Genomic DNA, 25,972 nt, shown 5'->3' on the forward strand with positions numbered 1-25,972 from the left:
AAACCCACGTTTCTAAGAGGTTGTTCTGAAAGGCCACATGTTCTCCATACTCTGTGTTTTCCAATACTGTAAACCCAAGAGACAAATACAAATTTAGGGATCAAGTTAGCCAACTTTACAGAACAGTGCAACTCCTATCTTACATAGCACAAAGCTATTGCCATGACAGTCCCAGAACAGTTACAGCCTGCCTGCTACAGGTCATACAGTTTGGGAAAAGAATATGGTCTTTAAAAAAGCATGCAAAGACAACATGTACATGAAAAACAGTAAAATGGATTAAGAAGTGACAACTATGCTATATGTCAGGTAAGACAATCATGTTTTTCACGTTAGCTTAAGCACTTCAGCTTTACAAGGATCCCAAGATGGATTTTTCGTTTTCCTGCGTTACTTCTTCCCTGCTCACCTATGCCACCTTCTACCGAGGGCAGAAAGCCTGCTTTCTACCACAGCAGGAGGTGGCGGAGGGGTGGAGAACGACAAGCAATTCCAAATCCCAACACGATACCACAGAGCATCTTCCGCAAGCATCGCTCCAGCCCACCCGGCTACTCCTTCACCCCTCTGAGACCCGGGAACATTGGCACAACCACGAAAGTGTTAGGAGGCACGGGGGCATCAGCAACTGAAGATATTTTTAAACATTTTACCACAAGAAAAACAAAACAAATCACTTTGCTATGTTTTATTTAAGCAGCAAGTGCATGTTTATTTTGTATACTGAAATTCTACAAACTGTGTCTGCTGTATGTTTGGACTTTTTTTATTCAGCAGTTTTTAATACTCATACCTCTCCTCTCTTCCAAGAGTGGAAAGAGACCAGAAAACAACTTGAAAAGAACAGAATACACTGAAAGCAACCAATTCTGGCTTAATAATTCTGGCTTATTAATATTTGCAGTATCTTCATTAACAAAGCCCTTTCAACAGGTGGCTTGAAAGCATCACAAGCACAGATATAGTTTGTGTTCAGGGCCTCACTGTTGTTATTAGCCAATTCTCATGCCAATTCACAAAAGCAAGGACACGAAAAGTTTCACATTTTCATGTTAATAAAAACATTTAAAAAAAACAAGACAAGAAAGGGCTTTCATGAGAAAAAGAAACATTTGTAACACGTTCTCCTGCAGTTTAAGTTACACTGAGTTGGCAATTTCCAAACAAATTTTTACTGCAGTATCTCAGATTAATTAATTAAACCCCTGCAGAAGTTATATAGCACAGTAAACTTTTTCCCCCCATATTCATTGTTATAGGTATATCATTTATGCTCACTATTGAAACTTCATCAGGTTTGGAAGCTATAGAACTAAGAAAAATAGGTCCACTTATTCCTAACAGCGTTCCAGTAATATGTACATATTAAAACCAATTAAAACATTTAAAACAAGTTGAGAGTGATATGTAGACCTCCAATTAAGAATGACTTAAAAAAGGATAAAAACAAAAGTCCACCACAAAGTATGAGAAGACTGCATTACAAATAACTCATAATACTTAGTCTATGTACAATGCATTTTTAATAAAGAATACACTTCTTCCAGTCGTATTTCTGACTTCACTGCTATAAGAATACATTTTTGTCTTACTTGAAATCAGGAACAATAAAAAAAACAAATCAATGAATCAAGCAATCAGTGCTGTCAAGCTGTTACGGCCAAAGGGTACACCAAATACACCACGGGTGGCACTTGGTCTACCCTGCATTTCACCCACTTGTATGACTCACGCGTAACTCCATCCACACTGTTAGAGAGAGTTAAAATATGCCACTATGAGGGCCATTCATTCTCAGTGAATACCACTGCATAGAATTACTTTGTCTGAGGTTTTCTCCCTCCCATGAAGAGTAACTAGGAACTAAGACTGTCTTTATGAACTTCTTGCATGAGATAATCACTGTCAGAATCCAAGTCATCTTCATCTACTGATGTTTCTTCGGCCAGACGTTTCATGCCCCGCTGTTGTGAAATGGCCAATGCGTATTTAATATTGTAGATATTCCATTCACAGCTGTAAAAATAAATAGTAGCATGTTAGAAACAAGATTCCACTTTTTTCCTAAAATAAAAACATCTCTAAAAGAAGACCATCTCGAAAGTTCAAATACCATGCTATCATCCCACAAATTACTCCATGCTTTTGTACAGGGTTTTGATTTAAACTTTTAAATAATACATACAGTTTGGAAACATCTTCAAAATGACGTTGGATGCTTTTCTGAAGGAACTGAATCATAGGGAGCAGCTTCACTGACCTTGAATGGAGAAAACATGCAACTTGCAGTGCAATTTATATTTATATATGGGAATTTAGAACTTTTGTATATTATCAAAGTTTTAAAAAGCATACATGTTAATTTTTAAACACGAATGTTTTGAGATAATACTAAATAAATAAAAACTTCTTTCTTTTGACTCTGCCCTCAATGATTATACTCAATACAAGTAATATTATTGCTAGAAATCTTTTTTTTTTCCCTAATGTCACACTGCAGCTTGAAGAACTAATTCTGCTTGCTGTAATGATGACAGTTCCTTCCAGCTACTACAATATTTTCTGAACAAGGACAGGTTTATTTTAAATCATCCTCTTCTACTTTATCAGCAACAAAAAGAGAAAATTTGTTCCAGTCATTTCAGTAACTAAAACAGTAATACCCATGTTGAAGCACGGAAAGAGTTACTCAATGCACCGTTTCTTTAACCTGCAGAACTCCCTCTCAGATTACTTCTCACTTAGCCTATTTTAAATTTGTAAATTTGCCTATTTTTGTTCCCAAAAGTCTATAAACTCAGTACTACGGGTGGGCTGAATATAATTCATATGGTAGGCACATGTAGTTGTAAAGAATTACGTAGGAAAGCAGAATACTAACAAGCTAAAAGTACATGCTGTAATAACAAGCTAAAGCTACAAAATGAAGTCAGTATCTGCACGTTATCTTTCAGTTATACTTAATATGCATAATTGTTTAAAAACACAACTGCCAAAATCCTATCACTCTGGAAATCTCTATGCATCTATATGGTAAGCAAGCTATGCAGTTTTACCTCTAATATTTGAAAAATGTTTTTGCAATTTATCCTCACAAATCCTATTATGCATTCCAATGCTATCATATACACATTTGTTCATAAAGTTGTATTAAACTAAAATGTAAATTTTATAAATAAATGTAAACGTTTAAATAATATGTATTAAATGTATATGTAATAAATGTAAATTTAGTAGGTTTAATTGTTGTATTTGCATCTATCTAGAACGTCAGTACCTGTTAATTAAAAACCTCAAACTGACAGGTATTCTAAAATGCTTGTCAGCTTTCTGACTTTCAAAAGATCTCACCTTGTTTTCAGTTTCTGTCCATGCAGCATGAGCAACTTATGAGCCCAAATAAGATAGAACTCTAAATGACAAGATATCTCAAATGCAGAGGCCAGGAACTCCAACACTTTCTCCACGTACAGGTCTGGGAGTGATGAGCAGACAACATCAACTGTGCAAAGAGGAGAAAAAAAAAGCCCATAGACATCAGAGTTGAATTACGATTTGGAATAACATGAAAGAGACCGTAGGAAAGCATCTAGGGAAGGAGAAGAAAGCACTGTCTTGGCAACTATTTGATATTTAGCATTGTATTTCAGGGTACAGTAGCACAGTCTTTCAGGAAGCAAGTCTTTCCTCTTTGAGCCTTCCAATCACTACTGTATTTAAAAAGTAAGAACTTAACTCCCCCCCTCTCCAAGTTCTTCCTCCGACCAGAATACTCTCCCCACAGTCTCTCCTTCAGAACTTCTACTTCCACTCTTTCCTCCTCTTTCAGTGTAACTGGACTTTATTGAAGTCTTGTTGCTTCGTACGAATTGCTGTATTCAGTGGAACTAGTTAAGTGTAACAATCAGAGGTAATAAAGGACACTTGCAAAGATAGCAAAGTCACCTGCTCACAGAGGAAGTGCCTGAAGGCTGTTAGCAACAGCGCAGCACAAAGCAGCATGATTTGTAAGCATTCAAAATAAAATCTCACATGTAACTATGATGACCTCATTATATATAAACTTCTCTCAAAAATAACCAACTCCTATTCTCCGCAGCCACCCCAACTGGCCTATGTAACATTCAACAGTGAAAAAAAGCTTTCGGCTTTCAAAGAAACAGGCATACATTCATTCTGTCAACAGTGGATTACAACACCTGAAATTTCCACGCCTCATCCCCTGCTGCTGAGGTTTTGGTACCTGCCTACTTACCCAGTGTTGCCTGTGTACATGGGAGTTTTGGTTAACTTCAGTAAAAGAGAACTATGTTTTGGTAGACAGAGGCAAACACTCATGCCAACACAGGTATGCAAAAAGTGATTTACCCTGATATGCATAATTATCAGGCTTGCTACCTAGGCAATAAGTAAGAAAATCCTACAAAGCGGTTGGGTTACAACACATCTGATTTCAGACTCGAGCATATTTTGACTAGGTAAAAGGAATTTTTATTTCCTACATGTGAAATACTGCAAGGAAATAAATACTTTTTACTAGGGCAACAACACTGAGGTTAAGGTAAGACAATATATTTCAGAGTTACTATGACAGAACTGTTAACCAAGTTACGAAGTTAAGTAGAATACACTACTGAAAGTTTATTTTTAAGGTCATGTCTACCATATATAGCTAATGAATGTGCACATTAGTTATCAAAATGATGAAACGGATGCTAAAGAACGACTTCAGTAAATGTCCTCCAAAGCTGAGTGACATCTTACCTGTTTCTGACATCTCACAATTGTGAAAGCATCTGTCTCTTGTTAGAAAGAGCTTGGCACTTAACTAATCATCTGTTTGGTTTGCCCTCTATAAGGACCATATTTACATTTGTTTAGAGGGATGAATTTCACAAAGACTATAAAGGAACAAAAATCATCAGAACTTCAAAGGGCTGACAGTTGCAGAGTTGTCCAAATTTTGGCCTGGCAAGACTGATTCAGAGCAGCTGGCACAGAGCTTTACCCAGTTGAGTGTTGAACACTTCCAAGGATAGAGACTCCACTATCTCCCTTGTCAACCTGCTGCCGTATTTGACTACCCCAAACATATTATTGTTTTTAATACCTAGTTGGAATTTCCCATGCTGCAGGAGGTCTGTTGCCTCTTGTCAGTCATATCATTGTGCAACTCTGAGTCTGGTTCTGCCTTCTTTCTAACATCCTGTTAGGCACTTGAAGACAGTAAAAATATTCCCCTTCTCTTCTAAAGACTGAACAAACCCAGCTCTCTTAAGCCTCTCCTCAACTGTCACGCACTCTGGCCCTCCAATCATTTTCCAAGCCCTCCATCAGATGCTCCAGAGGATCAGTGTCTGTCTTGTACTGGTGAGCCCAAAACTAGGCACAGTACTCCTGATGTGATTCACAAGTGCTCGATAAAGATGACTAATCACTTTCCTCAAACTGCTGACTACATCCTTGATAGCACAGCCCAGCATCCAGTTGCCTGCCTTCATCACACAGGCACACTGCTAACTAACATTGAACTCGCTGTGCCCCTCTAACATCAGCTGCTTCTGAGAACTGAAATCCAAAAACTTTACCTGTATATCTAGACCCGATCAAATTCCATGTTCAAAAGTCACTAGATGTGCATGCAGTAAAATTAAAACATAACACCAAAGAGTCTACTTTATTTACAAAAGACCATCCCTTCCTCTTTAGTCTTCAGCTACAGTAGAAAGTCCTTAAATCAATGTTATAACTCCCCCCCGCCCCCTGCCTCAAGCTAGACTCTACCCTTTACCCTTCAACTTATTTGGCTTACACATCTCCGCTAACAGTTAGCTCAGTCCAGTTTCATGGAAGATCCACTTACCTTCATTGCTAGGTACAGCCTCTATGACCTCCTGAATTAATTTCTTTTCATTCAGCTTCAAGGCCATGATGATAGCCATAGTGTATTCCTTCTGATGCAGTGTTTTGTGTATATTGCTGGGTGTGATATCAACATCCAGCTCAAAAGGATCAAAAATTAGCCCCGAGTCCAGTGAATAGATAAGAAGACCCTCTGTGGTGGTGGCTGCCCAGCTTCGTCCTAGAAGAGAAGTAACGATATTTAAGAACAAAGCCGGGTCTTCTAGGATGGAAACAGAAGAGTAATGATAAACAGATGACTGTTCGTTGCTTACAAGAACTGGATAAGACTGAAAACCATGCATCACTGATGGACCTGTCAGCAATGACAATGCTTGTAAAAAATACCAGCTGACAGTGATGTACTAATTATCCACTGCACAGGAAACTAGACTACAAACCAAGCAACACTGTATAACATCTGGGGAGATCATCTCCAAGGCATTTGTACTTCATTATTACTCCTCCAATGCTCTACTCTTTTGCTTGTTTTATATGGAATAAAACAATCCTACATTAATTGTCAATACTCACCTGTAGGAGAGAATCGCAGGCAAGTCACTCTTATTTCTGGTTTAAAGTGTCGATAACTCATGTCACCTAAAAGAGAAGTTTAGAAGTGTTTTACCAAAAGTTCACGGTCTAGCTATCAACTCTAACTATGCTGTTATCGTTATGCTGAAAAACAACGCAGAACATGCCAAGACCTGTCAGAGTTCAAGACACGGTAAGTAAGGGACAGTCCAAGAGATCTTACAGCTGAAATAAGTAGTGGGACAGAATTTTGCTCTTTGAAAATAAAATGAGGACCACGGGGTTCCATACCCAGGAGACCACAGTACCTCCTGTTTCCTGTTGCTTCTACTATGCAAAAGGACCCACCCATACAACAGCTGAACACTTGTGTAACAGATCCCTGCAGCTACAGAACATTCAGGTTCTAATTTTAAAACTGAGCTGAACAATTCAAATCCTTCTTATCTGGTATCGACTCTGTGTCAAAGGTTTTGATCCACATAAAATGAGCAACAAGACAGCAAAACCAAAAGCCGTACCTCTTTTTACTCCAGGAAGAGGAATGGCAACACCATCTTCACCTCCAGCCCCTTCATCAATCAGAGCCATGCTGCCAAATTCCGTCATTTTTCTCCGATCTAAGTATTCCTAGAAAAACATGTAAGTTCCATTCACTGCACTGAACCTCCTCTCAAACATCTATATTAATAGCAAATACTCCATAACATTCAGGAGTTACCTAGTGATTATTTCTCTGCACTTTCTTCCAAAAGTTTCTCCAAAATCATGGAGAAAACTGACAAATTCACAACAGCGGGCAACAGTGCCTGACCACAGATGAGAGTCAAGCTGCTTCGGTCTTAAGGCCTCAGAACAGCACAACTCAGTTTAGACTGGGGTTTCCCATTATTACATTGTTGTTCTACTTAAGAGATGCACTGTTTCCTCAGATGCAGCTCTACTCTTCCTCCCCTTAAGGTTCCATAACTGTACTGTGCTACTGTAAGGGCTGTGTAGCCAGACAGCTATGCAAACGATGTTTTAGGGACCTCCCCTCACCCCATTTTTAAACACCCATCCCCTCCAGGATTCTTTTCCAGCTGGCTCACTTCTGGTATCCTTTTTAAGCCACATGTTGAGCTACACTAGCATAATAGAGAAACGAAGGCTGCTTCACAAACCATGGTCATCGAAGAAATGTATTTGGAACCACAGTCAAATACAGCCCAACACGAACACTGGAACAATCATCGTTCTTCCAGGTAAGAAGGGTTACTGGAATTTTTTCCTTCTGATGCTTTTCATAGTTCACTTTAATTTTAAAGGAATTTAATTTTGCATTTGGCAATATTCAGAAACCGAGTTTGTAAAGGTCAGCGATGTTCTTCTGTGCCCACAATAAAATCCTTCATTTCTTTGCTAACACAAGCAACTGACACCCAGGGAAAGTTAGCTTAGTACAAAATATTGATCATTTAAATTTTCGTATTTTCTCTTCAATTTTAAGTTAAGTGCCAACTGACTTAACTCTGCTTAAGAGTTCTGCTCATTCAATACAAACACATTGCCGTCTGGCAAGACTTTAGTTAGCCGAATGTCAGGAATTAATTTTGTTTTCTGAGAAATATTTCCTTACCACTCTCCTGCACAAAACCAAGAAAATGAACCCATGCTTAATAAAACATTCATGAATCCCACTTAAGTGTGATGTTATACTAAAACCAAAGTCTTCGGGGCAGGGAGGGGAAATGAAAAAACCTGACTCCTGTAGTCACATACCTCCATTGCATCTAAAGAAAAGTTGCATGAGATTTCAAATTTTTTCATGAGGATCTGTTCCTTGACATTATATATACAGACAAATTTTGACAATCCACCTGCCAAAATAGACTGACCATCTGCTGAGTAACACAGAGTAGTAAAAGATCTAGTAAAGAAAAAGAGAAAAGTAGTTAATTTCACTGCCACATCTGAGCTATGAGTACAGTGTGAAGACACAGACCATTCCATGGAGAAAGTGGAGATGTTCACTCACACAATATGTACTTAACACACAAAACCATTTACCACAAAGTACCTGGTGCTTTACTATGAATCACAAACAATTCAGCACTTCAACAGCTTTTTGAAGTACTTCCATACTTCTGAGTCATAGCTCAACGAATGAGCTCTCAACTACACCCTACACAACACTAAGGATGGTCAGAAGAGCTAGAGAAAAAACAATATTATGGCGTGTTTTAAAGAGACGGTTGAGAGCTCATCACTAAAAAAATACTTTTTTTTTTTCTCCCTCCCCCCCCCCCCCCCCAAGTCATTGTTTCTTTTTTTCATTTTGTTTTGAGGGGGAGCAAGGGGAGCGGGGCGGGGGGGGGGGGGGAAGAGGGCTCAAGGGAAAAGAGAAGAATGAAACACGACTTCCATATTACGCTTTTTGACAACACACAAATGAAACTTGCCTTTAAACATTACTTCACATGTGTAGTAATGTGTAATAAAACCTACAGCGTATTTACATTTTTAAAAACATTTACTAGTTTTTACACACTAGTAGTTACATACTAGTACCTACATAATGAGATATCCACTTAAACCTATCACATTTGGCCAATGAACAACTTGCCACGAGAAGCTTAATATTATGGTGGCAACCCACATTTGTAACAGATGAAACATGCTCAGAATGATGCCGATCAGTGCAAAAAAAGACAGAAAAGACAGAAAGGATCCATCCGGATGTCAAGTCAGGCAGTCTTTTAAAATCCAACATCAGAACCAAAATATTTGAACAGCAGATGCACTCTGAAATCTTCACATAAAAAACAAATGGAAAGAAGAAATTCAAAAGCAAAAGCCAGAGCAGCACCCTCTTTTCACTGCAATCTCAATTACTTACTTTGCCTTGGCTGCTTGTTTGGCAGTAATTTTATCAAGCTCCTTCCTTCCCATCTGAAGATCGTGCCTTCCTTCAATTGAGCCAGTTTGCACTGCATTTTCATGATCCCAAAATGTTATCTGTCCATTCAAAGCAGCAACTGCAAGCTCTTTGCCATCAGGACGGAAAGCAACAACAAGAACTGCACGGAATTTAATTAACAGTTAAAAATGCAGTCAGATCTTTTCCTAAGAAAATACCCTGTATCTTTCTAGGATCTTATTTCAACCACCACAAAAAGCGTAAGAGTAACAAGCATGACTGTACTTTTTCCCTGGACAACACACAAATGTTTAGCTAATTAATAAAGCTAGAGCTAGTATTAAATAAAAAAAGATTTCTTGCACTGTTAACTAAGTACTACAAACTACCTCAACTTTTGGTTTTTATTACCAAGAACGAGCCCGTCTGTATTTAACATGTTCTCTTGTTTGTTCTCGAAATATTTTTGATAATATTTTTGTATTGATATAAGATGAAATAAAGGTTACCATCTGAGTTCAGTATTAGTGTCTCCTTAGTTCTCCAGCTGTCTAACATATCCCATAGCTTGACGGTTTTATCCCAAGAGGCACTAGCTAGAACGCACTTCATTGGGTTAAAGGCCAAACTGCTGATGGGGCCCTCATGACCTGATAAGACCTAATAAAAGAAGAAAAGATAAAATGGAATTAGGTGAAAGAAACTGAAACAGATGTAGTCTGCATTCAGTAAACTCTAAATATAACAATGAAACCATACCTAACTTGTCCACACATGCTTGAAGTCACTTTTGGACATGTAGCATGATACACATCAGTTATTCTCAACTTTTTTTTTTTTCAGAAGTTTTAAAAAAAATCACGGAAGTGCTAGCCACTCTTACGTATACATATAGTCTCTTTAGAGACCAAGACTTAGGAATACGGTGCACTTTTTCCCCACCCTCTAATCAGAACAATCAGACCAACTGTGAAAAAGCAAGTCATTGCTCTGAGAATTCAGTATGTCCTGCAGCTGAAAACATTTAAGAAAAAACACTAATAAAAACTGTGAGTAATACAGATTTTTACGGCATGGAGCTCCTACTCCTCTCAAAAGAAATCAAGGAAAGAAACTAAACTCAAAACTCTGGAGATCCACTCAAGCATACGCCGAGTTACTATTAGTGATCTGTGTTCAACGGCTACACCAAATTAAATACATGAATCTCTGAGTTCATCTACTTGTACAAGATGTACATAATGCTTAAGAATTGAAAATAGCAAATGAGCTTGACTTGCTCAGAAGTAGTGTCCCTCCTTTATTACATCTACTCTCAAAGGAATGTGTTTCAAACAAGCAGCAAGACAGAGGGGATCTAACTTAATAGTTTTCTCACCCTACGCAATAAAAACCTTCTACACAAGAAATTGTGCCCTGCTCTAGTGCAGCAAAACTGTCCACAAAATCTGTATCTATCTTAGGACAGCACCTACAATTTCTTCATTACCTGTAGAAAAGAACATCTCTGAACAGCTACTGGAGGAAAGACTCTCATGTCCAGCAATACCGGTATTGCTTCATCAGCTAGAAAGAGCTCATTATTCAAAAATTCTAAAAACTATTTCTCACACAAATCCAGGATAGCCTCCGTGCAATAAATCAAAAATTTCTGAGAGTAACATAGTGTAGCTCCAGTTCTTGAATAAAACAAAACACTTCATGTTGTATTAAAACCCTCCGACTAATCCCGAAGTTACTTAGTATCATCACGATCTATATTATGTGTTAAATTCAAGTCCTCCAACACTGTAGGTCCTTACATCCAGCAGCCTCCCACTCTGCATTGACCAGATGAATATTTCAAAGGAGTCCTGGGAACCAGCTGACACAATCTCACCACTGGAGTCCACAGCTAAACAAGAGAACTGACTCGGTCGTGGAGATGTAAAGGTACGGAAATTGCGGTATCTGTTGTAAAGGTGAAAATAAATTATGAGAACATTTCAGGTAGATTTAAACATCTGTTTTACAAACGTATTTAAAAAAGGATTTCATTTTACTTACAAAGTCTTTTAAGCTATCTACAAAAAAAAAAAATTCTTTCTATAAAATTAAACGCAATGCCTCAGAACGATTCCAAGATTCAAAAAAGGTATTAACTCTGCAGAAGTAACAGCCAAAAATACTCAAACAGAAGAGCTTTCTTCTATTACATAGCATATGTCCATTCTGTAGAAAACACAGGCTTGTTTACACATCCAGTTCTGCACACAGTTGTATTATAATGGCTCAACCACTAAAACTATGGCAAACGTTCTGTTAGACAGGCGCCTTCTCCCCATTTAAGTAGTAGAGCCAGACAACGATCTTACTGGATTTCCGGCTTCTCTGAGAAAAGTTCTTCCAGAATTTTCTTCACAAAAACTGAATGAAGTGAGGATTCCTAATTACCATCTAAATTTGAATCAAAGGCTGAACCAAAAATCAATAAAGCAGTACTCACATTTGTGGTTTGTTTTTTTTTTTATTTTACAGTTTGCGGTATTTTGAGGGTCGAAGCTGAAGACTAAATGAGACACAAAAGCTTTATAAAGAGTTACCTGTGTAGATCAAAGGCACGCACTGTTCCATCTAGGGAAGCACTCAAAATGACATAACCATTGGAAGTAAAAGTTACAGCAGTTACACCGCTGCTATGTTCTGTAAAAGTGACAAAACAAAAGCTGCTCGAAGTGTTCCACACTTTCACCTGCAAGAGAGACAAGAAAAGCATTCTTCGCATCTCCATCATCAGTTCACAGAGAAAGTAAGGGAAAGGCAGCAGAAGAGGAAAGAAAAATTAGCCCTAAAACCCTGCAATAGCATAAAGGACTTTCAGTACCATCTGTAAGGAATTCTGTGCAAGTGAGACAAACAGGGACACAGCTTATCATTAAACCTTTAAAGACGTATATACAACATGAAAATCTAAGTGGAGACAGACAAAAAAACTTAAAACAAAGCTAATTTTCAAGGAAAGCTATAGCACTTGGTGAGCATCTCAGGCTCCCAAGCTTTGGACTGCCCACTGATAAGACAAGTGTCAAATCTAAAATCAACTGTGAAGCCATTCCAGAAGTTACAATTGAGATGTTATTTCATTCTTTTTTTCCAAACAAAAACGTTATGCATTTAGCTCTCTGCAGTTTGAGACTTCTGGGGTTTGGCCAATTTTAAATCTGAATGGCAGAAGCCATGAAGTGGCAGGTCTTTCTTCTGATGTTCAGAAGTTCTGATAGAAAACAAGCTACTATCTTTGTCCCATTCATGTGCCAAGAAATTGTCGGATTACTCCACAAAACATCTTTAAAAAAAGTACATGTACACCTAGCCTACCATTTCAATACAAGTCAACCATGAGAAGCTAATTTTTCTTTTAAATAGCAAGCTTCTGCAACGGTACATTTCAGAAAAATCTGTTTAGGAATTGTACTTTTTAAAATAATTTGAAATGAATTTTGCATCAAAACCACTTATTAAAAGGGCATGAATTTGCTGACATTCATTCATCCCAAAGTGCCATGGAACCACCACAAGCATACATAAATTAACATTTGATGAATTAGGTATTTTTGTGTTTATGGTGACTGCAACTATAATAATTAAAAAATCATCTGCTAAAAAGCATACGTGATGCAATTTGCAGAGGATATGAATAATAGCAAATCAAAATATATACATCCTCTAGAGAGAAAAATCAAAACGTTTAAGTGAGGACAAAAAATTATTACTTTATATTAAAGATAAATACGTATCGGTTACAGCAATAGAGCTTTCTACATAAAACAGAAATTCAAGCTGCTTACTATGTTATTAAGACTTAAAGTTCATATTTCAGGGATACTGCATCACTTACTTTCCCATCCTCCCCTCCAGTTACTATGTATTGTCCATCTGGAGAATATGCTAACGAAACCATGCTGTTGAAATGTCCCTGCTGCTTCAGCACGTAGGACTCGCTTTGCCATTCCCACACCAGGAGCTGACCCAAACCTATAAACGCATAAGAAGAATTAATCAGGATTATGAATACAATGATAAGACTCTGAGTGCAAACCACAAAACACATACAGACCAAAAAAAATTACAAACCTGAACATCCAAAGGCAATCCAGTCACCAGTACAGTTGATAGAAATAGAAGCTATCCTTTGGTCTGAAATACTGAAATAAGAGAATTACCCAATAAACAAACTTGTGTTTTCATGCCTTCTGTGATAAAACTTCAAATCTAGAGTTTATTTCCTCTGTTCAAGCAAGTTCTTTGATTACCTTACTGAATTTCTGTATCACCGTAACATCAAAAGCAGCATACATGTTCTTTCCTTTATTATAGTCAAGAACATCAAACAGACGATACTGCCTTATTCAGAAAGAAGATAGAGTATCTACATCCCAAAGACGTACTTGCCAGCACAGAGTAAATCTCCCCACATTCAAAAGAAAAAAATACCTTTTTTGTACAGGGGAATTATGCATTCCTTAACTAGCATCATACAGCGATGGAAAAGAATTATGGTTTTATTTTTCAACTTAGCAGCAATTTACAGATAATTTTACATACACAGCACTTTTTTTTTTCAGATACTACCTTTATTTTCTACAAAGAAACTGACAATATGAAGTCCAAAGCATTGAAGAAATCTATAGCCAAAACCTAACTACTCAGGAGTTCCTTATTCAGACCTCACTTTTCCATAACAAGCTATGGCATGGAGTTGTATATTTTAAGTCTAACTATGATTCTGCCCTTCCAGAAATTACAATACTAAATAGATACTCATGTTTAAGATTTTTGTGCTCTGATTATTCATCCTTCACTACTGAACATGGTGAGTTCTCAGTCGAACAAACAAACCAACCCCAAAAATGTACACACGCCCCCCCCCCAAACCAAACCAAAAACCAACCACAAACCCCATACCTCACCTCAAGGAGTGGATCAGATTGAAATCTGGAAGCTCATGGAGGTGAAAGATTCCAGAGGCAAAACCAGTGACTAAAAGGTGCGTTTTCTTGTGATAAGCTGCAGATGTCAGGTTATTGAAGTCTCCCTCTTTATTGAAAAAATACCTGGCATTAAAGAAATAAGAAAAAAAGCAAATGATGCAAAAGAAAGGTATGCTGTTATAGCTGCATTTCAAATATAGGTCAAATATTTTGATCAAGGTATCCTACAATAAAGCTAAAAAGCAGTAGTTCCAGGAATTGCTAAATATATGTACTTTACATAGCTAGTGAAAGCAAATTCTCTTATTTACCTCAATGTTTACAGCTGCTACAGTAATCTGATTATCAGAAGTGACACCTGATCCCATGCAATGAAAGGGACCTAAAAGTTAACCTCAGAGGAACTACACTGTGCATTTCCTTTTGATCATCTAATGCCAATATGTGCGACTCATGAATTCACTGGTTATCCTTCTATATGTGAGTCCTCTTACAGAGGAAGGAATTGAAGCAATAGTCAAGTATTATACACCTGGTGAAGAACGTTTTCACAGTTTCTTTATAGCTATATCTCTTACTGGAACTAAACAGATAAGCATCACGTGACGGTCAAATAAAACAGCATCTGAACATTATCTAACAGTTGTATACTCCAATGTTCCCTGAGGCTAATTCCAACCTGGGTTGCGGTAGCCACTTTCTTTATGCTTCCTTTACAGTCAGAAAGACTGAGAACAGAAGCCTTATGTCAGGTGTTCCCAACTGGCCCCTACACGCATCCCGTCTCTCCCTCACTCCACTGACAAAAAGAGATTGCCTATGAATGTTACACTTCTTCAAGCAAAGCTAAATGCTGCGACTGGATTATTCTTTAAAACTCGATTATTTTTGTAAGCCACGTCTCCTTTGATGTGGACAAGACAGGGAGATCCTTCGAGAAGGTATCTCCAAGTAGTTTACCAGAGAGGCTGATGAGCTATCTTTATCAAATGTTGCTGTCACCTCTTGAAGTCAACCAATCTCTTCTCCTCTGTACTTAGAGGGTACTGTACTAAACATCTCCTTACACTTCTTGAGTTTCAAAAACACTAAAACATACAGTGTAAGTCAGTGTTTCTTACATTATTAAAAATTACCCTGACTTGTTATTCTGAAGGTGAAGGGTATCACCCTTCATATAGTCAAGGTAAGACACACAGATGTTCTACCACAACTACTTAAAATGGGATCTATAGTAAATTACTAAATCCTGGGCAGAGTTTTATACTGCTTCGAATGAGTAATAAAGGGTGGAAAAAAAGCCCAATATAGTAAATCCCCATAACAATTCTGCCTTTGGAAAACTGAAAATCACTTACTTTGCAACACGTGAATATTTAACCTTATTTCTAGTCTCTCGCTCATTTGGATTGGCTTTTCCATGAATTTCTTCACCCTTGGGCTCTTCAAGAAACTCTTCATCATTTTTTTCTGCATTCTCTTCCCCAGCTGCATCTTTAGGGGGCATGGGCTTCAAACCGTCGAGCTCTGTATCACATTGCCACACACAGAGAGCTGCATCCTGGCTAATTGTGTACAGCTAGAATACAAACACACAAACACATGATTATCGTGTAATACCTATGTTTTGTACTCTGCTGTCTTGTTGTGAATATAGAATTGCAGAAGGGTTAGCAAGTCTCCACTCTATCACTAGGATAATATATTACTTAGACCTTAGGTGCTTTGATCTGGAAAATTCACTTGTCCTGAGAAACGGGTGATTTACTTTACCTGCCCTCAGAGAAATGTTAAAAAGACCAAAGGCAATTTGATTACCAGTTGGCATTATAGCTCCTTTTTTTTTTTTTTTCATATTTACAACTATAACTTTTAGGGGGAGCAATTTTAAATAACTTACTCTCCTTCTAAAGTTTACTTCTTCAAATGTTCACGGAATTGTAAACTCCTGATCACCGCAGAGGAGTCAAGAGACATATTACTTACGCACTTTCTAAATTCTTGGATATTATCAAAATAGTCAGCATCCTTACCTACAGATAAGATTCTGTTTCAACTATTTTAATATTAAAATTCAAGAATGTTGTGTGATTATACATACATCTAGACTGTTCTCTTCAAAAAAGCAGGCTACTATTACATCCTTATGCCCTCCAAGTGAGTAGTAGATCAAGTTTGCCCATCGTTCTGCTCCAAACACCCATGTGGACATGTCCTTGCTCCCTACTGCAAAACACCTACAAAAGAAAAGGCAACCTGAATTAGAACACTGGTTTGCAAAACTCTTCACTGGGTGGAGAACATTCTGAATGGGAAGACAGCAGTCACCACTTTAAAAGTAATTTCACACACAACAGAGTTGTAAACTGAGGCTGGCAACTCTAGTAAAGGTAGATGGGATTAAATACATTCAAAAGGTCAACCATACTCACATTCCTGAGGTATATTCCTTTTATTGATAACTAGGCATTTTCAAGCAAGAATGCACTGTTGATCCCTAATACATGCATATTTTAGACTTTCTAGTCTGCCTAATATTTTTTAGTTCTTTAATTCAAGATAGAATTAGAAACAGAAGAGCCAAAAATAATTTTTAAAGCTAGTACAATACTTTAGAGCAAAGAAAATGAACTGTAACATATATACAAATATTAACAATGTGAGCAGGTAGACAGTGCTTTAGTTTAACAACTCACTTGGAATCATCAGTCCAGTCAATACAAGTTGTTTCATCATATGGACCATAATAAGTTTTGTCCAGAACGAATGCATTAAATTCTCGTTTCTTCCCAGGAGCATGGTACATAAGAGCAACATTGTCTTTTGTAATCACAAATTTCCTGTCATATGGGGGGGGAAAGTGTAATTGCATACAAAGCTGTTAAAGCAAACAATTGTTCAGAACAGAGTGCAATACAAGAAAACAACACAATGTTAAAAAGGGTTTCTGCATTACTGAAGTGATAAACATGGGTTGCTTTCGAATTGGAAACAGAAAATTATTTGCAGATTGATATCATCCCCCAACTTCATGAACGCAGGTATACCTTAGGCATTATAAGACAGAAAACCTTCAGTAAAAATCACTTAAGTTGAATAACAAATATTTATTTTCTAATTCTCACAACGGAAGGAAAAGTTCAAACATTCAAAACAGGAAACAGTATTTCAACTTCTCTTCACCTCCATATATTGGCCACTTTCACAAACACAAAGCATCTGCATCCCTGTTACACATACCCTCTAATCTGGTCCTGTTACCAGTATGATTCCCTAACACAGAACTGCGACTCCAACTTTCAAGAAAAAAATCATTCATGATGACCTTAACTCAATCCAATTGAGGAATGCCACCGAAAGGGGAACTCTGCCCTTTTTCCTCTCACCCTTGTGATACCTTTAACATTTATGCCACCACACTTCGGCTCAGTGACCATACAGCCAAGGGACACGAAAAGCAGCACTTGATTCAGAGAACTGCCTCTTTCAGTAGCACAGTTGTCTTAGACTAACCCATCAGCAGTGAAACTGCTCTGCCACAAGTGCCGTCACACAACTCTGCAGCACTGATTGTCCCCCCCATGGGGTCCTCCACCTTACCTACGACACTAAGAACAGTTAAGACTCACAGCAAATCTTCTGTGTTTCTACGAGTTCCACCATAGACAGACATCATCTGTGACAGGCAACTTTCCAGGCAGTATCTGTTTCCAAAGCTTTGCTTTTCCTCTTTCCTTCCCCTCTCAACTTTACAGATAAAGTGACTCTGATCAGCTCAAAATCTCCCCTATGTTAATCAACAGGTATCATCCCCAGATTGATCATAATGTCTTAAGAATTACAACGAGCTTATGGGGTAATTTCTGTTGTTTTGTTCTAAAGCATGCACATTTTACTTACTTGCCATCAGGGGAAAAGCTGACACTGTGAACTGGCTTGTGAAAATAAAAGTGATGTATCACACATTTACCGATCAAACTGACAAGCAAGGCAGCTCCCTCTGTAAGGGCAGAAAAAGAAGGATCACAGAAATAATCCAGTTCCCAAAGAAACTATAACCCTAGCAAGCTTAGTTTCTTTACTAAGAGAGGGGAAAAAACACGAAAAAACCAAAAACCACAAACAGTACCTCCTCAGAAACTTTTCAAGACAGTGTACTTAATATTATTAAGAAGACAAATACAATCAAAATTACAAGTCACTTTCTAAATTCTGTAAATAAGTTCTTCTTAAGTTCTGTAAATAAAGACACCTTCCCCTGAAATTCTAACATAATTTTCAAAGCGGAGCACTTCTAATTTGTGTTAAGGTTGAATACCTAGCAATACAGACTTTCCTCTTCAGGCTGTATTTTTATTTCATTCTTTTACAAAACAAATGCCTCCTTTATGAAAGTACCTTCATCAATGAGTATGGCAAGATTTCCATCTGGAGAGAGCCCCACGCACACAATATTAAGCCGTGTAGCCAACGGAAATGTCTCACACTTATTACTGCAAGAAAAAGATAAAACAGTAAATTGAGTACAGGGATGTAGAAATAACAGTCATCGTCTGCATCAATGAAATACGGTTTGATACCTATGTTAAAGCCACTGAATCAACTTAGATGTAAAGCCCCCACAGCTTTCTTTAGCTGCCACAATCCCATAAACACCAACTATGTAAGAGATGGGCTCCTGACCAGAATCCCGGTATAACGAGCATCAATCACAATTCTGGCCTATAGGAAAAGGCAGATGACAGTCTAGGCTTTGCCGTATATGAGAGACAAGACAGAAGCACGCAAAGAAACCATATGACTAAATCAAACGCAAACCATCCCCCCCCTTATTCGTTTCTAAAGCACATCTTTACATACTACTTATGCTGTTTTCCCCACAGGCCTACTAGGCAGGCTTCTACCTTTTAACGCCAAGCCAGAAGCTTTTCAGGACACTTTGGGAAGGCAAACCATCCCTGAAAACGCCAGCCCATGCTCATCCTTTCACGTAGGGCCGCGGGAGCCGGCAGTGCAGGCAGCACCGCTCCCTCTGCCCGCCCCCCCACGCCCACCGTGGGCAAGGCGGACTTGGCTGCCGCCGTGCCGCCCTCAGGTCGGGCTCCACAACCTCCTGTGAGCTCCCCCCATCCCCCGACAGCCGTGCTGGCCGTGCCAGGCCCTGCCCGCTGCCTCCCCGGGCAGCGGCTGGCGGAGTGCTAGGCCGCGGGCCTGAGGCGGGAAGGAGGCGGCGGAGGCCGGGGCTCGCTTACTTCTTCAGGTCGAAGAGGGAGATCCTGTTCCCGACGGGGCTGAGGAGGGCGCTGCCATCGCGGGTGAAGCTGAGGTTCCCGCGGCGGTACACGGTGCCCAGCAGGCCGGAGAACTGCGGGGGGAAGCGGGGGAAGGAAGAAAGGGACAGGCGGCGGTTAAAGGAGCAGGGGAGAGGAAGGCAGGGCCGCCGCCCCGCCCGGGCGGCCGCCGCCGGGCACTCACCCGGTACGCGAACTTCATGGCGGCGGCCCCGCGTGAGGAGCGCGTGGAGCCGCTGCCGGCACGCGCGGCCACGGAACAACGGCAGCGGCGGGGCGGGCCCGCGGCGACCCCGCGCATGCGCCCAGGGAGGGGGAGGCGGCGGCGGCTTCCCGCCGGGGGCGGGCCCGGGGCCGGGCCCTCCATGGCGGGCGGCGGCGGTCCCGGGGAGGGGAGCGGGTGCCGGAGCGGGGGGCCCGGCCGTGCGGTGTGAGTGGTCTCCCCTTCTCCGCCGGCGCCCCGCGGCACGGACAGGCCGTTACCTGGCGTCTGCCGCCGCGGCCGCGCTCCTCTCTCGTCAGGGTGGCTCCTGGCCGCCGCGGGGAGCCAAACCGGCAGCCCGAACAAATGGCGAGCCCCGGCGGCGGGGGGCAGCTCTTCTCCGGAGAGCGGCGGCCCCGAGAGCGGGCTGCACCCCGCTGCTCTAAATACGCCCCCTTACTGAGGTTTATGAAATATTTTCCCGTTAAAGTAGCTTTGGCTGAAATAAATGAAACAATCACTCCTTGAAACAAAAGGAAAATAGGAGAAGTCACGGCAGCAGAGAAGTTGGATTTCTTTTTAAAACATGTATATTTAGAACTGTAACGCTTACAATTTCATTAAACAATCTTAGTACAATGTGTTTAATCTAACAGTATATTACAGAACAGTGAAAAATGATTTTAATAGCAAACCATGAAAATGGAATTAATTATAATACCTGCAGTGTCAAAGTCACTAACTTGTTACCTTTTCCAGTCAAAGAATCCCAGCAGTCATTCACACTAAATGATGCTTTGAGTTTTATCCAGAATAAAATGGTATGATTTCCACAGAGAAAGGGCATTCCTTCACAGAAAGAAGATGCATAACAAGAACATTTTCAGCTAGCAGGTCTACTTCATACATCTATTTAGACATATTGGTTTTTTAAAATAAAAAATAACAAAAAAATGTTTAGACCAGTGCAGGGTGCCTATTCATTTTTCAACGTACTTGCAATTCTTTTTGGAAAGAGGGTTTGTTTTTTCCTTACCCTTTATAATTTATCAGAACCTGAGTTTAGAAAAAAAAAAATAGCAACAATGAACTTGTCTAATGAGCAGTTCCTCACTTTAGCTTTACTGACAAGTATTTGATATGGGACAGTTTTCCTCTGTGGAGTCTGCTGACAACGCACCATTATAGATCTGCAAGTAGAAAAGGTCATTCTCACATTAAATGCACAAGTTTCAGTATCAGAAGCAGGACATCAGAAGGAGTTGTAATTTTTCCAGTCACAGGTGGATTTGCAACATTCACAAAAATTACACTTTTTCTTTTTTTTTTTTCTTTTCTTTTTTTCCTTACATTTTTTGTATTTACATTTCAGATATAAATAATGAAATTCTTTAAGTTACATGTTTTAACTTTGCTTCACAATTATTCTACATCTGCAAGCTTTCCTGTATCAAACCAACCTCTTTCTTCCATCATGAATGCGGAAGTCTGGCCTCTAATCAGTAATAATTACACTAAGCTGTTAATGATGAAAGGTTGACTGTTCAAGTATCACATCATACTGAATTTTTTGCCCCAATTTAAAAATTGGGGCACAAACCAAGCCACTTAGAAATGGTAATAAAAGAAATTAATCTGGGAACTCAATAAGCCAAATAATTTATTATTAAATTCTATCAATATCTTTCTTTGGTAAGAACTATGCAAGAGGATGACCCAACCCCCACCCCCAAAAAATCATATAATATGTGACATCACAGTGTCTACTCTGTGAAGGAGAAAGCCTCAAAAAATTAAGGAATTTTGTTCAGTTAAGATTATTTATAGCAGTAGCTCTTCCATGCATCTAAGTATGCAAATGATGGAAGTTTAATATAAAATTGCAATGGCAGGAATTAACGATGATAAAACAAAAAAAAAAAAACCAACCAACCAACAAAAAAAAAAAAAAAAGAACCAACAGAAAAGCAACTATTACAGCAGTGAATGTGCTGTTGTATGCTTTGTTGTGTTTCTGGCACATGCATGGAAAAGCCTGTAAATTATTACATAAGAATCCAAGATTTGGATAATTATATCATCCAACTTTAAATTCTAAAATATGTAGGAAGCATGAAACAAATCTCTCAGCGCCCAGACAAAAATAAAGTGGTCCAAGTATTTGGGTTTTTTGTTTTTGTTGCCCTGTGTTGTGATGCAGGATGTGACTGAAGGGAGAAAACCCAATAGCTTACACAAAACATACTAAAGTGGCAATATAAACTAGCTGACACAAGCTTCACTGTACATTTAAATTGATACAATTGTCTGGTGCTTCCATGGCCAGTACATGTTGAGTGCCATAGGTCTCCTTAGAGTTAGAATGTTACAACAAAGACTAATCAGGTCATAATCCTTTAAAGTGCTTTCATATCCAGTTCTAACGGTTTTTGTCTTCCTCGCTTTCATACCAAGTTGTCACGTGATATTGACTTCCAGAACATGGTCATCCTTGCTGGGAATGACAAGTATTTGCATAGCCGTGCTGCAGTTGAAGACCTGACCAGATGAAAAGGATTGCAGACGGGGCATTGGCAAACCTTTGTGTTCCCCACTAGCTGCTGAATGCAAGCTACCTCTGCTCCTTATGCTGCTGCTGTCAGCTTGATCATCCACATTCTTGTCCACAGACAGGTTATCATTTTCAATCCAGCTATCTGTTTAAAACAAAAACCCACAGTTGCATTCTATGGAGTGATTAAACAACTTAAAAAATTACTTCAGAGCTCAGACACACAGTCAACTTACCACATATGTTAACAGTTACTGATCATCTCTGCTGAGGTCACAGTCTGTGCACATTTTTGGCCAGCAGCAGATGTAGCAGAGTGAATTATATTGGTTTCTAAGGAAAACTTAAGTAGCGTTACCTCACATTTGTCACAGGCTAGAAGGGTGCGCACCGGCAGTTCCTGGAGCTCTGCTGACAAACGGTAAGTTGCTTGCACGAGTGAATTCTCACTACAGTGCTGGGACTACTCAACAGTACAGATAAATACTCTAGGTGGCTGTGGTGATTTAAACTCTTCATCTAATCTGGTTTATATGCCACAAATTTTCAGCAGTTCTTTTATTTCCTACTCAATCCTTTCAAAAACTGGGGGAAAAAATTTCAAAGCTAAGGCAGACACAGTAGATGTGCAGTTTACAGACAATGAAACTCAGGATTAGAGGGTTATCAAATAGTTTTCACTTGATTATAAATCCAGTGACAACTAATTTGCACAATAATCTTTAAAGAAAATGTAAGAAAACAATGCATTTATTATTCCTCCTCACAGATTAAGGCTGCAACCCGAATTCAAAGTTCCCATTAGAGCAACATTTTACAAGTTTCAAATCAGAACTGTGAGTGAAGAACACAGGAGAAGCAGAATCATTTCTGTAAGTAGCCATGTAGTCAAGATAGCTTTACCAGCATCAAGTTGCATGGAGTGAGCAGAATGGTGAGGGAGGTATTTAAACAATCTGACATCAGGAAAAGGTAGATATCCAGCAAACAGTGGCATCACTTCCATGTGGACTTTGTGAGTTGCTCGAGCTGCTACAGGCATAGATATCACTCCAGAACTTTTTCCACAGACTGCCCAGTTACTACTGTTGTCAACAACTGCAAGAATAAAGAGCAAACACTATAAAGATCTTTTCTGAAAAATGAAGAACCCTCAGTATAGTTTTAGAGCACTTTTAAAGTCAGTATTTCAGCAACATCTAAAAGCCCACCAGCTTCTATCTGTGAAGAGCTGTGCAAGGTAAGAAAACAGCCCTACACAAAAGGGAACACAGTTCGGGCCTCAAGCAAGTGTCCATCCAGTCTGAACAGCATTTATATTCCACTTGAAGACAGATTAATGAGGGAAAAAATAAAAGTATTCTCAGTCTAGTAAAATGAAAACTGCTTTACTGAGCAGCCATACTCACAATACAAGAATATATGCCATAGAAAGCCTGGCAGATGTCATTATTAAGACAAAACTGGGGAATTTTGTCAACATGCTTAACAAAAACATTCTTACCTTCATACATAAGTTTCGTTGTGCAATATCCATCTGATTCTGTTAATGCTTCATCTCTGTCAACCTCTGAGAGGTCAACAAGTCGGGTGATTGACACCTCTAAAGAGCAGAGCGAGCCTGTTTTACAATACTCTGCCCCCAGTGGTGGAAAAATTTCGGTTTTCACATGATACAATGTCTGTCAGGAAGAAAACAGTGCTGTTATCAAGAAAAAAGGGGCGTTTTACTTGTGTTTAAATTGAACTGGACAATTGATACAGTACAAACTTAACTTTACATTTAACATCCACTATATCTTTATAATGCAAGATTCAGTTATAATGTTCACTTCATTATCTTGCTCAATTTGAGAAAATAAACAAACCAAATTTGATTTCAATCTGTTTTTGACACCAGCAGCGAGCACACCATTTTTCCCCCCACTTCTGTGCTTTAACTCAGCCTTTCAATGCTCCTAAATGGATACCAATCTTCATACTATTTAAACAAACTTTTACTAGTTTCTTGGCTCCTCAGTTTCCAGACAAATCACTCAAATTCCGAGTAATACAGGAGAATACTTCATCACTCTTACCATCATAGTCCCCAGCGTAACAGTGCTCACATTATCAAAGAGCTAATTTTTAGTTATTACAAAATTAAATTTCTACCAAAAAACCCCCACTGTTTAATGCAGTTAGTTCTCTTTAAAAACTCCAGAAAGATGCTGATACAGGTGCCAACAAAATGCTAGTTACATGCCAGGACGTAAAAAAATACCTAAAATATTGCTCAATGCCAGTTTGTAATAGGCAGGTAGAAAACATAGCAACACTGCAAGCAGAAAAATGGATTTAATGAAATGAGAGTCTTCTCATGTTGCTAATTTTTAACCAAGTATCAAAAAGGGTAACACAAGACTGAATTTAGAGATGAGATTAAATAATGTTGATAGAATTCCTTTAATAGGAAGTTCTATCTAGCCTATAAGCTTCCTAGCTGATCAAAGGAATAAAAAGTTTGTCCATAAAGAGAAAGAAGAAACATTTAAGATAATGGCCTAGAAAAACCTAAATATTTCATTAGAGGAGCTCATCTCAAGCACTACAAAAAACAACTCAAATGCTTTCAATAGCAAAGATTTTTTGGAAATCGCAATTTGCTTTGGAGAGCGCAGTCTTAAGCCAGCAGGGAAAAAGCAGCCCTAAGGACAGTCTCCATGGCACAAGCCCAGGAAGGCAAAAAACACAGGGGAAAAAATGAAACAAGATCAAGGACACTTGTGCAAGTGTTATGGTTTCCCCCGCCTCCGAATTCCAGTGGCAAGTATATGATTCCACCATATCATATCAGGCTTCAGTTCTATCGTTCAACAGACTGGCTTTCCAATCATTCTAAGTAGGTATCAATCCCATTATGTAGACAGAAGTTTTCTAATGTATTTCTTGACTTTCCCTTTCCATATATTAGGAAACCATATTCAGTTAACATATGCTATACTTGGAAGATTACTTACAAAAAAATTTTCCACTTGGAATTCATAAGTGAACGGCTTCAGGGTAAGAGACTGTTCTTCAGAGGTAGCTGGACAAAAGCTGACTGAAAACAGGCACTGCAAGGAGAGAGGAAGCTCTTTTGTCCACTTCAATTCCCATACAAAGAATATTGATTGCTTACTGTATATGACCTGAAAGAGAATGTTCATAGTATTAGCTCCTTCCTTCCTCCGAGAAAGAAGTGGAAATGCACATACATGCGTTTGTCTGTTCTGGCATTAATATAGTTTATAAAAATAAATCACCTGTTTAGTGTTAAATAAATCATTATGGAAAATATGGAACCAAAATAACAAATAGTGAATGTTTTTAATAATGCACATCTAATTAAAAGGAGGAATACATTTCACTGTCAGAATCAATGTTTCAAAAGCAAACGCTTCACATTCAAGTACGTGTGAAAAATATTTTATTCAAAAGTCAAATTTAATAAAGATATTAATAGTGTTTGTATATACTTTTCCTAGGTACCAAGAATGACCAATTTAATGTCATGTTCAGGTAAGGCTGAAAGAAACTTCAAGAAACTGTTTTGCAACTTAACTAATTTACAGCTGTATTTAATGGGAAAACAGCCTCTCCCTG

At 38.9% G+C, this 25,972-nt stretch overlaps 2 protein-coding genes across 5 annotated transcripts in view; both read right to left on the reverse strand.

The window, feature by feature from the left end:
• Nucleotides 1-715: 715 nt before the first annotated feature.
• PWP2 (PWP2 small subunit processome component) lies at nt 716-19,865 on the reverse strand. Of its 3 annotated transcripts, XM_082304746.1 has the most exons (21): nt 19,780-19,865; nt 19,557-19,669; nt 18,703-18,797; nt 18,205-18,304; nt 17,001-17,144; nt 16,406-16,541; nt 15,663-15,883; nt 14,284-14,427; nt 13,448-13,518; nt 13,212-13,348; nt 11,917-12,065; nt 11,137-11,284; nt 9,844-9,994; nt 9,314-9,494; nt 8,197-8,344; nt 6,957-7,065; nt 6,436-6,501; nt 5,864-6,082; nt 3,352-3,502; nt 2,186-2,260; nt 716-2,016 (listed from the first exon to the last, which is right to left on the reverse strand). In XM_082304746.1, exons 1-21 carry the CDS (start codon nt 19,795-19,797, stop codon nt 1,857-1,859), a joined length of 2,736 nt encoding a protein of 911 aa, XP_082160872.1. In that variant the 5' UTR covers nt 19,798-19,865; the 3' UTR covers nt 716-1,856. The 3 variants fall into 3 exon arrangements, with proteins under 3 accessions (XP_082160872.1, XP_082160873.1, XP_082160874.1); XM_082304747.1 differs by lacking the exon at nt 17,001-17,144; XM_082304748.1 differs by lacking the exons at nt 17,001-17,144; nt 18,205-18,304; nt 19,557-19,669; nt 19,780-19,865 and having other exon boundaries at nt 18,703-18,789.
• A 608-nt stretch (nt 19,866-20,473) lies between these two features.
• The window catches only part of TRAPPC10 (trafficking protein particle complex subunit 10), a gene marked incomplete at its 5' end in the record, with an annotated part of 44,950 nt that continues 39,451 nt past the window's right edge, over nt 20,474-25,972 (reverse strand). The window contains 4 exons of one of the 2 annotated variants that reach the window (XM_082304344.1): nt 20,474-22,493; nt 23,252-23,446; nt 23,853-24,030; nt 25,348-25,518. In XM_082304344.1, the coding sequence (XP_082160470.1) occupies nt 22,255-22,493; nt 23,252-23,446; nt 23,853-24,030; nt 25,348-25,518 (783 nt within the window). In that variant the 3' untranslated portion in view covers nt 20,474-22,254. Of the gene's footprint in view, nt 22,494-22,584; nt 23,447-23,852; nt 24,031-25,347; nt 25,519-25,972 lie in introns of both variants that reach the window. The other variant, XR_014227451.1, reaches the window with a different exon arrangement.

Source organism: Platalea leucorodia, assembly GCF_965183815.1.
Source record: "Platalea leucorodia genome assembly, chromosome: 2".
NCBI lineage: Eukaryota > Metazoa > Chordata > Aves > Pelecaniformes > Threskiornithidae > Platalea > Platalea leucorodia.

Excerpts from the sequence above, each read along its gene's own strand:
- PWP2 (XM_082304746.1), bottom strand. Across the intron at positions 18,798-19,556 it reads TCCCTCTTCGACCTGAAGAA|TAATAAGTGTGAGACATTTC; the intron begins GTAAGCGAGCCC and ends TTTTTCTTGCAG. Across the intron at positions 12,066-13,211 it reads CTGGAGGGGAGGATGGGAAA|GTGAAAGTGTGGAACACTTC; the intron begins GTAAGTGATGCA and ends TCTCTCTTGCAG.